Source organism: Balaenoptera ricei, chromosome 13 (genome assembly GCF_028023285.1).
Source record: "Balaenoptera ricei isolate mBalRic1 chromosome 13, mBalRic1.hap2, whole genome shotgun sequence".
In the NCBI taxonomy this organism is placed as follows: domain Eukaryota; kingdom Metazoa; phylum Chordata; class Mammalia; order Artiodactyla; family Balaenopteridae; genus Balaenoptera; species Balaenoptera ricei.
This window is the reverse complement of record NC_082651.1, coordinates 83,722,508-83,735,140: the sequence shown is the minus strand read 5'-3', so window position 1 is coordinate 83,735,140 and position 12,633 is coordinate 83,722,508. Positions and strand designations below refer to the sequence as shown.

The window sequence follows — 12,633 nt, the reverse complement described above, 5'->3', positions numbered from 1 at the left end:
TGTAACATTTTTTTGTTCTAGTTCTGTGAAAAATGCCACTGATAATTTGAAAAGGATTGCATTGAATCTGTAGATTGTTTTGGGTAGTACAGTCATTTTCACAATATTGATTCTTCCAATCCAAGAACATGGTGTGTCTCTCCATCTGTTTGTGTTGTCTTTGATTTCTTTCATCAGTATCTTATAGTTTTCTGCGTACAGGTCTTTTGCCTCCTTAGGTAGGTTTATTCCTAGGTATTTTATTCTTTTTGTTGCAGTGGTGAATGGGATTGTTTCCTTAATTTCTCTTTCTGATCTTTCATTGTTAGTGTATAGGAATGCAAGATATTTCTGTGTATTAATTTTGTATCCTGTGACTTTACTAAATTCCTTGATGAGCTCTAATAGTTTTCTGGTGGCATCTTTAGGATTTTCTTTATATAGTATCATGTCATCTGCAAACAATGACAGTTTTACCTCTTCTTGGTGAATTTGTATTCCTTTTATTTCTTTTTCTTCTCTGATTGCTGTGGCTAGGACTTCCAAAACTATGTTGAATAATAGTGGTGAGAGTGGGCACCCTTGTCTTGTTCCTGATTTTAGAGGAAATGCTTTCAGTTTTTCACCATTGAGAATAATGTTTGCTGTGGATTTGTCATATATGGCCTTTATTATGTTGAGGTAGCTTCCCTCTATGCTCACTTTCTGGAGAGTTTTTTTATCATAAATGGGTGTTGAATTTTGTCGAAAGCTTTTTCTGCATCTATTGAGATGATCATATGGTTTTTGTTCTTCAATTTGTTAATACGGTGTATCACATTTATTGATTTGCATATATTGAAGAGTCTTTGCATCCCTGATATAAATCCCACTTGATTATGGTATATGATCCATTCAATGTGTTGCGGGGCTCAGTTTGCTAGTATTTTGTTAAGGATTTTTGCATCTATATTCATCAGTGATATTGGCCTGTAATTTTCATTTTTTTGTGAGATCGTTGTCTGGTTTATGTATCAGGGTGATGGTGGCCTTGTAGAATGAATTTGGGAGTGTTCCTCCCTCTGCTGTATTTTGGAAGAGTTTGAGAAGGATAGATGTTAGCTCTTCTCTAAATGTTTGATAGAATTCGCCTGTGAAGCCATCTGGTCCTGGACTTCTGTTTGTTTGAAGATTTTCACAGTTTCAATTTCAGTGCTTGTGATTGGTCTGTTCCTATTTTCTGTTTCTTCCTGGTTCAGTCTTGGAAGGTTGTACCTTTCTAAGAATTTGTCCATTTCTTCCAGGTTGTCCATTTTATTGGCATATAGTTGCTTGTAGTAGTCTCTTACGATCCTTTGTATTTCTGCGGTGTCAGTTGAAACTTCTCCTTTTTCATTTCTAATTTTATTGATTTGAGTCCTCTCCCTTTTTTTCTTGATGGGTCTGACTAAAGGTTTATCAATTTTGTTTATCTTCTCAAAGAACCGACTTTTAGTTTTATTGATTTTTGCTATTGTTTTCTTTGTTTCTCTTTCATTTATTTCTGCTCTGATCTTTATGATTTCTTTCCTTCTAGTAACTTTGGGTTTTGTTTGTCCTTCTTTCTCTAGTTGCTTTAGGTGTAAGGTTAGGTTGTTTATTTGAGATTTTTCCTGTTTCTTGAGGTAGGATTGTATTGCTATGAACTTCCCTCTTAGAACTGCTCTGGCTGCCACCCATAGGTTTTGGGTCATCGTGTTTTCATTGTCATTTGTTTCTAGGTATTTTTTGATTTTCTTTTTGATTTCTTCAGTGATCTCTTGGTTACATAGTAGCACATTGTTTAGCCTCCCTGTGTTTGTGTTTTTCGCAGTTCTTTTTCCTGTAATTGATTTCTAATCTCATAGCATTGTAGTCAGAAACGATGGTTGATACGATTTCAGTTTTCTTAAATTTACCAAGGCTTGATTTGTGACCCAAGATGTGATCTATCCTGGAGAATGTCCTGTGTGCACTTGAGGAGAAAGTGTATTCTGCTGCTTTCAGATGTAATGTCCTATAAATATCAATTAAGTCTATCTGGTCTCATGTGTTATTTAAGACTTGTGTTTCCTTATTAATTTTCTGTCTGGATGATCTATCCATTGGAGTTAGTGGAGTGCTAAAGTCCCCCACTATTATTGTGTTACTGCTGAATTCCCCTTTTATGGCTGTTAGCATTTGCCTTATGTATTGAGGTGCTCCTGTGTTTTGAGTGCATAAATATTTACAATTATTACATCTTCTTCTTGGATTGATCCCTTGATCATCATGTGGTGTCCTTCCTTCTCTCTTGTGACAGTCTTTATTTGAAAGTCTATTTTTTCTGATACGAGTATTGCTACTCTAGCTTTCTTTTGATTTCCATTTGCATGGAATATTTTTCCATCCCCTCACTTTCAGTCTGTATGTGTCCCTAGGTCTGAAGTAGATCTCTTGTAGACAATGTATATACAGGTCCTGTTTTTGTATCCATTCAGCCAGTCTGTGTCTTTTGGTTGGAGCATTTAATCCATTTACATTTAAGGTAATTATCGATATGTGTGTTCCTGTTACCATTTTCTTAATTGTTTTGGGTTTGTTTTTGTAGGTCTTTTTCTTCTCTTGTGTTTCCTGCCTAGAGAAGTTTCTTTAGCATTTGTTGCAAAGCTGGTCTGGTGGTGCTGAATTTTGTTAGTTTTTGCTTGTCTCTAGAGCTTTTGATTTCTCCATCAAATCTGAATGAGAGCCTTAATGGGTAGAGTAATTTTGGTTGTAGGTTTCTCCCTTTCATCACTTTAAATATATCCTGCCACTCCCTTCTGGCCTGCAGAGTTTCTGCTGAAAGATCAGCTGATAACCTTATGGGGATTCCCTTGTATGTTATTTATTGCTTTTCCTTGCTGCTTTTAATATTTTTTCTTTGTATCTAATTTTTTGTTAATTTGGTTCATATGTGTCTCAGCTTGTTTCTCCTTGGGTTTATCCTGTATAGGATGCTCTGTGCTTCCTGGACTTAACTATTTCCTTTCCCATGTTAGGGAAGTTTTCGACTATAATCTCTTCAAATATTTTTTCACACCCTTTCTCTTTTTCTTCTTCTTCTGGGACCCCTATAATTTGAATATTGGTGCATTTAATGTTGTGCCAGAGGTCTCTGAGACTGTCCTCAATTCTTTTCATTCTTTTTTCTTTATTCTGTCCCTCAGCAGTTATTTCCACCATTCTGTCTTCCAGCTCACTTATCTGTTCTTCTTCATCAGTTATTCTGCTGTTGATTCCTTGTAGCATATTTTTAACTTCAGTTATTGTGTTGTTCATCACTGTTTGTTTGTTCTTTAGTTCTTCTAGGTCCTTGTTAAACATTTCTCGTATTTCCTCCATTCTATTTCTGAGATTTTGGATCATCTTTACTGTCATTACTCTGGATTCTTTTTCAGGTAGATTGCCTATTTCCTCTTCATTTATTTGCTCTTGTGGGTTTTTACCTTGCTCCTTTGTCTGCAACATATTTCTCTGTCTTCTCATTTTGTCTGACTTACTCTGTTTGAGGTCTCCTTTCCGCAGGCTGCAGGGTTGTAGTTCCTCTTGCTTCTGGTGTCTGCCCCCAGTGAGTGAGGTTGGTCCAGTGGCTTGTGTAGGCTTCCTGGTGGGAGGGACTCATGCCTGTGTTCTGGTGGGTGAAGCTGGATCTTGTCCCTCTGATGGGCAGGGCAACGTCAGGTGGTGTGTTTTGGGGTGTCTGTGGGCTTAGTACAACTTGAGGCAGCCCGTCTGCTGATGGGTGGGATTTTGTTCCTGTTTGGCTTGGGGCATTCAGCACTGAAGCCTGCAATCAGTTGGTGGAGCTGGGTCTTGGAGTTGAGATGGAGACCTCCAGGAGAGCTCTTGCCAAGTAATATTTCCTGGGCAAGCAAACAGCAACAAACACAATTAAAAACAAACAAACAAAACCCCAAACAAATGGTAAAAGCAAAACCAAACAAAAACAATAAAAACACACACACATACAAAATAAGAAACAAAAACAGAAAAAAAAAACGAGAACAACCAAAGAGCCTCAAAATGAAATCAAACAATTAAAAACAAAATCAACAAAAACAAAAAATAGAAAACAAAAGAAAAGCAGAATGCAAACTGAAGGAAAAAGCAAAGAAAACAAAACAAACACACAAAAATGATTTTTAAAAAATGATTTAAAAAAGATTTTTTTTAAAAAAGATTTTTTTAAAAAATGATTTTAAAAAGATTTTTTTTAAAAAAATCTTTTTGTGCAGCTGCACAGAAAGATTTTTGTTCCTCTTCCTTAGTCGATCCACCCCTGGGGCTTAGCTGTGGTTTTAGCCTCACCTCTGCATGTGGGCCACCCACAGGAGTCTGCCCCCGAGGCTGCCATGGAGGACTCGGGTCTGCCATGGTTAGGACAGGGCGTGGAGGTGTCACGACTGCCTGGGTCACGGGGACCCTGGCAGTGACAGGTGTGTGGGAAAGCCAGTGGCTACAGGCACGAGAGATCTGGCCCCAGTGGGAGGCTTTCCTAGCACCTGGTGGCTGGTGCAAGAAGGTCAGCCCTGGTGGGGGCTTTTTCTAGCACCTGGAAGGGCAGGGGCCCAGCACGTGGGGAGAGAGAGGCTGCAATGGCAGCTCCACCCCCTGTGCATCACTCAGCAGAGACACCTTGCTTCTATGGCAGTCTGGGTCTCCTCCACAAGCATTCCTGGTTGTGGATTTCCTCCCACCTGTCCCCTTAGGCTATCTCCTCGCAGCCAACAGCAGTCCTCCCTGCAGGTTTGCTCTCCAGTCCCCACATTCCAGCTCTCAGCCCCCATGTGCACCGACGGACACACGTCCCAGTCTGGGACGTGGAGGGCTGTGGCGCAGACCATCTGTATAGGTCTGTCCTGTCTGCCACAGACCGGCCATTTCACCCTCCTCCGACAGCCTCAGATGCTCCCCTTCTGTCCCAACTGATTTCCCCATTGGTGAGGGGGCTTCCCTGGATGCGGGAACCTCTCTTCTGCTTCAGCTCCCCTCCAGGGGCACAGATCCCGTCCCACTTCCTCTCCTCTTCTTTTTCCCGTGTTTCTTTCATCCTGCCCAGTTATGCAGGGATCTTTCTTGTTCTTTCCGGTGTCCAAGGTCTTCTACTAGTGTTCATCTGCTGTTCTGTAAGAATTGTTCCATGTATTCTTGATGCATTTGTGGAGAGAGATGAACTCCATGTCCTCCTACTCCTCCACCATCTTGGTGAATCTGAAATAACTTAAGTATTAACATGTTTTAAAAAGCATGATAAACATGTTTGTGTGTGTATATATATGTATAAACACTGCAGAACACAATATGGCAGAGCATTTAAAAGTAGAATACATACACATATAATATATTTATGCATATAGGTATATATGCATTTATACATATGTATGTATGTATATATACATGTATGTTGTGTGTATGTATTCTACTTTTTAAAATTAATTTTTTTATTTTTGGCTGCGTTGGGTCTTCGCTGCTGTGTGCGGGCTTTCTCTAGTTACGGCGAACGGGGGCTACTCTTCGTTGCAGTGCATGGGCTTCTCATTGCAGTGGCTTCTCTTGTTGTGGAGCATGGGCTCTAGGTGCACAGGCTTCAGTAGTTGTGGCACGTGGGCTCAGTAGTTGTGGCTTGCAGGCTCTAGAGCGCAGCCTCAGTAGTTGTGGTGCCTGGGTTTAGTTGCTCCACGGCATATGGGATCGTCCCGGTCCAGGGCTCGAACCCGTGTCCCCTGCATTGGCAGGCAGATTCTTAACCACTGCGCCACCAGAGAAGTCCTGTATTCTACTTTTAAATGCTCTGCCATATTTAGAGTTCAGTAGGCAGAAAATATTTGATAAACGTTAGGAATTGCCAACCTTTTGGCAAATAAACATGGGAAGTAATCTTACTAAACCTGCAATACTAGAACCTGTTAATAATCAATAAAAAGTTTGTGTTACTTTAAAAGGGCCATGCTGTATGTTTTTATGTAGAAATATATCTCATTGTTTCCATTTTTCTCTAGTTGATCCACCAAAATCGGCAAGCTATCTTGAACCAGTTTGCAGCAAATGCTCCTGTTGGCATCAATATGAGATCAGGCATGCAGCAGCAAATTACACCTCAGGTAACGTGAGAAAACCAGGCATTGTTAGTACTTCTCTAACCCATAACCCAAACTGTATTTCTTAAAGTGTTGACTTGAGTGTCTTTGAAATGGTCTGTGAACTGATCTTTTAATGATGTTTGTACTGTAGCTTTCTTCTAGAATGAATTTATAATCAACTTGTGATACCCCTTACTGATATTTGATGTAAAGCTGAGGGTTCTTTGTTTCATTTTGTTGTTATTATTGTCATTGCTATTAGGTATCAGGTGACTAAGTAGAAAACTCTTATTGCTGTCCTGATTAGTACCAGTAATAAGAAGCCTCGGATATGAAACTGTGTGTATGGTACCTGAAACCTGATCAAAACCCAGTCACATTGTTTAGTTATCTTAACTACCTTGTGTTCTCCACTCAGTCTGAGCATCAGCATTTTGTTTTTTATTTGTTTTAACGATCCTTGTGTATGAACCCAGAGCCATTGGAACTAAACATAAAAAGAACGGTGTAGGCTTCTAAGTGTTATCTAGTGCTTCCTCCCTATTTAACTTCTGCACGTACTTTAATATTTTTGCTTCAACCACTTTTTTGTTTTTGGCTGCACCACGCAGCTTGTGGGATCTTAGTTCCCTGACCAGGGATTGAACCCAGGCCCACGGCAGTGAAAGCGCCGAGTCCTAACCATTGGACCACCAGGGAATTCCCTCAACCCCTTTTTTTATGGTTTCCCAACAAATTACACAAAAATTTGGGAGATGAGGTATTTTAGAGAGGATTTGAACAAAACACTTCTCCATAAAATGGACCTAGAAGGATTGGGAGCAAATACTAACCAAAAGGATAAATATTGATAGAAACTGCTGTTTAGCAGCAGATGTTGACATCTTCATGGATCCAGACTTGGGTTTCTCTGTCTTAAAAATCTCAGTGGTTAGCTCATGCAAGGGTAATTAGGTTTTAAGGAAACAAGACCCCACTGTTGGAATTCACATAAAGACGAATTCTATCAGGAAGTCATTATGTCACAGTTTCTTCCAGATGAGACTTCATCTGGTTGGCAATTTTCATTTTTATGGAGCTGTATGCTCTAATCAGTTCCTCAACCTGAATGGACATTTTCTGATGAAGGCTTTATTGACATGCCATGTTGCTTTGCAAGTTAGACTAGAAAGTGACTTCAACCTAATTTTACCACTTCTTTCATCATTCATAATATTATGGCTATTAAAACACTTACTCTAATGCCTGGAGCAGTCTTATACTGCAACAATAATATAAGATACCTGGGTTCATTTATTTCTGCTTATTATTTTGTTTCTAATTAATTATTTGCTTTTTAAGTGACCATTTGGCGTTGGATCCCGGATTTCTGATTCTTCCTTTTTTAATGGTATTTGTAGGTTTTTCTAATTGTGAAGATAATGCACATTCATTATAGATAATTTGGAAAATACAGAAAATTAAAATCACCTGTTATCACATTTCATTTAAGTAAAGTGGAATAAATGATCTCCAAGAGAAAAGGGAAAAATAAGTTTCACCATACTAGAAACACAGTGAATTTTTTGGAAATGAAAAAGAAAAAAGTCCCCTAACAACCTAATGCCAGATAAGATAGAAGTCATCAAGCACATTTTATTTCTCTTCTTTATGGTTTTAATGTTTCTCTTAATAGTTTTCATGGCCTATATTATAATACTAATCAATATATGCTTTCTTAGACTTTTATCAGTCCTGTGTGACTTTAATCTGTAAAATGTACTTATTTTCTCTCCTGTAGCTATTACTTAAGAGGTTTTCTTCCTTTTCTGTTTTAGTTTCCCTTGTACACTGATAATTGCTACATATTCTGTTGCTCCAAGCTACTAGGCTTAATCCTGTAAGCTTTCCAAGTTAGGTGGTAATCAAAATAATATTAGTAAGTGAGGATTTTTTCTCTCTTTTTTAGCCACCCCTGAATGCCCAAATGTTGGCACAGCGCCAGCGGGAGCTGTATAGTCAACAGCACCGACAGAGGCAGCTAATACAGCAGCAAAGAGCCATGCTTATGAGGCAACAAAGCTTTGGGAACAACCTCCCTCCCTCATCTGGACTGCCAGTTCAAATGGGGAACCCCCGTCTTCCTCAGGGTGCTCCGCAGCAATTCCCCTACCCACCAAACTATGGTACAAATCCAGGAACCCCACCTGCTTCTACCAGCCCGTTTTCACAACTGGCAGCAAATCCTGAGGCAACCTTGGCCAACCGCAACAGCATGGTGAACAGAGGCATGACAGGAAACATGGGAGGCCAGTTTGGCACTGGAATCAGTCCTCAGATGCAGCAGAATGTCTTCCAGTACCCAGGATCAGGTATGAGGATTACACCTTTATGTTGCTTTTATAAGTACAGTCGGCCCTCAGCATCCACGGGTTCCGTACCTGTGGATTTAACAACCCCAAATCGAAAATATGCACCCCCCCAAAAAAAAAATTCCAGAAAGTTCCTAAAAGCAAAACTTTAATTGGCTGCACTCTGGGAACTATTTACATTGTATTTACATAGCATTTACATTGTATTAGGTTTTACAAGTAATCTAGAGATGATTTAGTATATGGGAGGATGTGCATAGGTTCTGTTTCTCCATTTTATATAAGGGACTTGAGCATCCATGGATTTTGGTATCCATGAGGGTCCTGGAACCAATCCCCCATGGATACCAAGGGACGACTATACCACATACAGGCTCAGGTCTCTCTTTTCATATGTGTTTCAGTTCACTGACGTTGAGGCAATTTGCTGAAGAAGAAAGATGCTGAGGGAGTTCCCTGGTGGCCTAGTGGTTAGGATTCCAGGCTTTCACTGCCGTGGCCTGGGCGAAACTGAGATCATGCAAGCCGCAGGGCGCAGCCAAAAAAAGAAAAGACGCTGGCGTTGGAGTCAGGAGATCCAGGCTCTAGGCTCAGCTCTTGCCACTAAATGGTTGAGTGGTTTGAGGCTTCTCTCTTACATAAAGCTAAGATGATTAAATTAGAGGATCCATAAGGACCTGACACGAAAATTTTTAACATTTTGTGTGCAAAGCATATTCTTACTTTCTTACTTTCTCTCATGGATCCCTATAAGAATCTTATGAGAGTCCATGTCAGACAATGGGTGCAAGTACATTAACTCAAAATTTGCATACAGATGTTTTAAATTATCTTGGAAAATTTTTTTGATAGATTACATAAGGATAATCAGTCTTCACAAATTATCTCAGACTTCTCATTGGTGTCACCACCCTTAGCTGCTTAGGTTGTAAGCTATTCCTCTGAAATATCAGGCAGCTTTCTGGCTTTCAAAAGCTTTGTTCTTTTTTTAATCTTTCATTTGCAGTGTCTCTATCCTATTCCCTTTGTCCTGGGTAATGATATCTTTTTTAAATTTTTCTTCTATCACTTGGAGATTCTAATAGGTAGTGGCAATTAAACACATTTGATTAAGCCACCAGGTTCAATTAACTTTGATGCAAAAATTAATGGCACATTCCTAGGAAAAAAATTGAAATAAATCCCTTCATTTTATAAATGAAAGAAAAAGTAAATTTTAAGCCTGCTTAAAAATGAATTTCAATGAGAAAGCTGCTGTTTGACCTGAATAAAATGTTGAAGTTATATAGAGATTTTTTTACATGGCAGTATGCTTATCAACTTTGACAGCCAAATCAATTTAGACTTTTCATTCTGGTGGCAACAAGTGCTGAAATCCTTTGACTATTAAATTAAGTATCTAGGGAGACATGTGTCAGAGAGTACCAGAATTCTCTAAGACGTTTTAATCAAAATTATACCACATCAGTTTCTTTGTCCTCAAGACAATGAAGTCATCTTTGGCTGGTTTATATCACTTACACTGTATGTGTGGGCAAGAAAAGTATTATAAATCCATATTTTAATTATAAGATTGTCTGAACAGGAGTGGCCTTCAAAAGAGTTGTATTTTCATGTGCCTTGTGATTTGTGTATGCAAAGAATTTGACGAGGTTCCTTCAGTGTATTCCAGCCTACAGAAGTACTTCCTCCAACATTAGAAGACTTATATAGTTGTTTCCCCATTGCTCTTTCAAAATGGCAACTTAGCCAGAACAGCAAATAGATTCTTAGTAGCGTTTATGATACTGATTGCAGAGCCTTAAATCAAAAGATTTATGTCATTCATTGGGGAAAAAAATAACCACAAATAAGCCAAACATTAATAAATTCTCTTATTAAAAAAATAAGATAAAAATAAGATAAAAAATAAGATAAAATAAGATAAAAACGGTACATCTCAAAAAACTAAAAATACAACTACCATGTGACCCAGCAGTTCTACTACTGGGTATATATCTGAAAAAAACGAAAACACTAATTTGAAAAGATACATGCACCCCAATGTTCACAGCAGCATTATTTACAATAGCCAAGATATGGAAGCAACCAAAGTGTCCATTAACAGATGAATGGGTAAAGAAGCTGTGGTATATATATACAATGGAATACTACTCAGCCATAAAATAAATGATGATATTTTGCCATTTGTAACAACATGGATGGACTTGGAAGATATTTTGCTAAGAGAGAACAAACTGATGTTTACCAGTGGGGAGAGGGAAGTGAGGAGGGGCAAGTTAGGGGTAAGGGATTAAGAGGCACAAACTACTATGTATAAAATAAATAAGCTACAAGGATATCTTGTGCAACACAGGGAATTTAGCCAATATTTTATAATGATTATAAATGGAATACAACCTTTAAAAATTGTGAATCCTGTGTCGTACACCTGAAACTTATATAGTATTGTACATCAACTATACTTCAATTAAAAATTATTTAACTAATTTAAAAAAATACAAAACAGTACTTCTGTCAGTTTTCAGTCATGCTCTTTAACGCTTCATCTCTGGAAAGCCAAGAAAGGATGACTTCTATCCACTCCTGTTTCTTGACTAAGCCTCCTAGAGAGGCAGTACTCCAAAACCCCATTTCCTATGAAGTTGACAAGATTTCCTTCAGCGTTTTGGGTCTAGTCTTTAATCTCTTGCAAGTCATATAGAACACAGTGATCGAGATAATGAGTGGGTAGAGCTTCCTTCTTCTCCAGACAGTACAACCAGATGTGTTACTACCCATTGTAAGTGCTCTATCTGGTACCCGGATTTTTCTTCCAGTCCAACTTTTGATTGACAAAAAGTGCTTTTCACAAAATAAGATTTTTTTTTATAAAGTATCTGTACTACAAACAAACCCCAGAAGCTAGGTACAGTGGAGAGAGTAGTAGTTTTATCCAGTTGCAGTTTGAAATGAAATGGCAGAGCTTTCAGGTCTTCCATGAAAAAACAAAAGCACAGGGGGAAAATTGTTTTTCTGGAGAGTATAAGAACATTTAAAGGTTCAGTAGTTTAAATTTCTTCCGTTGCTCTAAGTTATAAACTTGCACTATCATGATCAGCAACCTGGTAGAAAGCTGCAAGACCAGGTTTTGTGTTGGTACAAGTTCAAGTTCTGGAGAAATTCCAACCTTTTCAAATCAAGCCTTCTCCAAGAAACAAAAAAACAAAAACCACCACATGTTTTTATAAATAAAGTTTTATTGGAACACATCCATGCTCATTAGTTTACATACAGTCTACAGCTGGCTTCACACAGTAGAGTTAAGTAGTTCTTACAGAAATGTTATGGCCTGCAAAACTGAAAATATTTACTATCTGGCCCTTTGCAGAAAAAGTTGGCTAATCCCTGTGTTAATTAATGATAGTAAAACCAAAGGATGAATAAAGTAGCTTTGCTTTAGTCCTTTGCTTTGGCATCTTTCAACTTAATATAGACCCAGAGTAAACGAAGGAACATGTAGGTCATAATAATGACAGCGTATGCTTTCTTTTATTTCTGAAAACAGAAAGTTATTGTAGACTATCATGCCATGATGATGAGTGCACAAGAACAGAATTAGACATTTAAAATTTATTTTATACTATGGTAATATTCAAATAAAATATGAGGGAAATTTAAAAAGAAATTTTGTGTACCTATTTCATGAATTCCTTGGAGCCAATCCAGAGCTCCCTCTTCTGTGAACTACAGTAAACATGCTACTCCGCTCACTCCTCCTGAGTGATGTCATCTACTCCTGTGGCTTCAGTGACTTCTACATGCTGATGACTTTCTTCTCTATATCTAAACCAGATCTCTCAGCTCATGTGAGAGACATACCTGAATTTTCTACCAGCACCCAAACTTGTCCAGAGCTAGGCTCATCAACTCCATTTCCCCTTCCCTCCATGCCTCAATGTTCCAGTTTAACAAACCTCTCAAGTTCCAAGAAAGAATACATACCTTGCTCTCTTCTACTTCTAGGCTTTTGTGTTTTCTGTATCCTTTGTCTAAAATGTCCTTCCCTCACCTGTCTCATTCCTGTTCCTCCCTCCCCTCAAAGATATCTCCTCTGGGAAGCCCTCCCTGACACTCCCAATCATAAGTACTCACCACTCTGTCTTTTTTTTTTTCTTAAAGTATGCTGGGGTTTTTTTAAATTTTTATTTACTTACTGGCTACGT

The 12,633-nt window shown here is 38.5% G+C and overlaps 1 protein-coding gene across 8 annotated transcripts in view; it reads left to right on the top strand.

Moving 5' to 3' along the window:
* The window catches only part of NCOA1 (nuclear receptor coactivator 1), a 268,347-nt gene that overhangs the window by 232,645 nt on the left and 23,069 nt on the right, over positions 1–12,633 (top strand). For all 8 annotated transcript variants that reach the window (XM_059893497.1, XM_059893498.1, XM_059893493.1 and 5 more), the window contains 2 exons: positions 5,997–6,098; positions 8,026–8,428. In XM_059893497.1, coding sequence (XP_059749480.1) covers positions 5,997–6,098; positions 8,026–8,428 — 505 coding nt within the window. The remainder of the gene's footprint in view (positions 1–5,996; positions 6,099–8,025; positions 8,429–12,633) is intronic.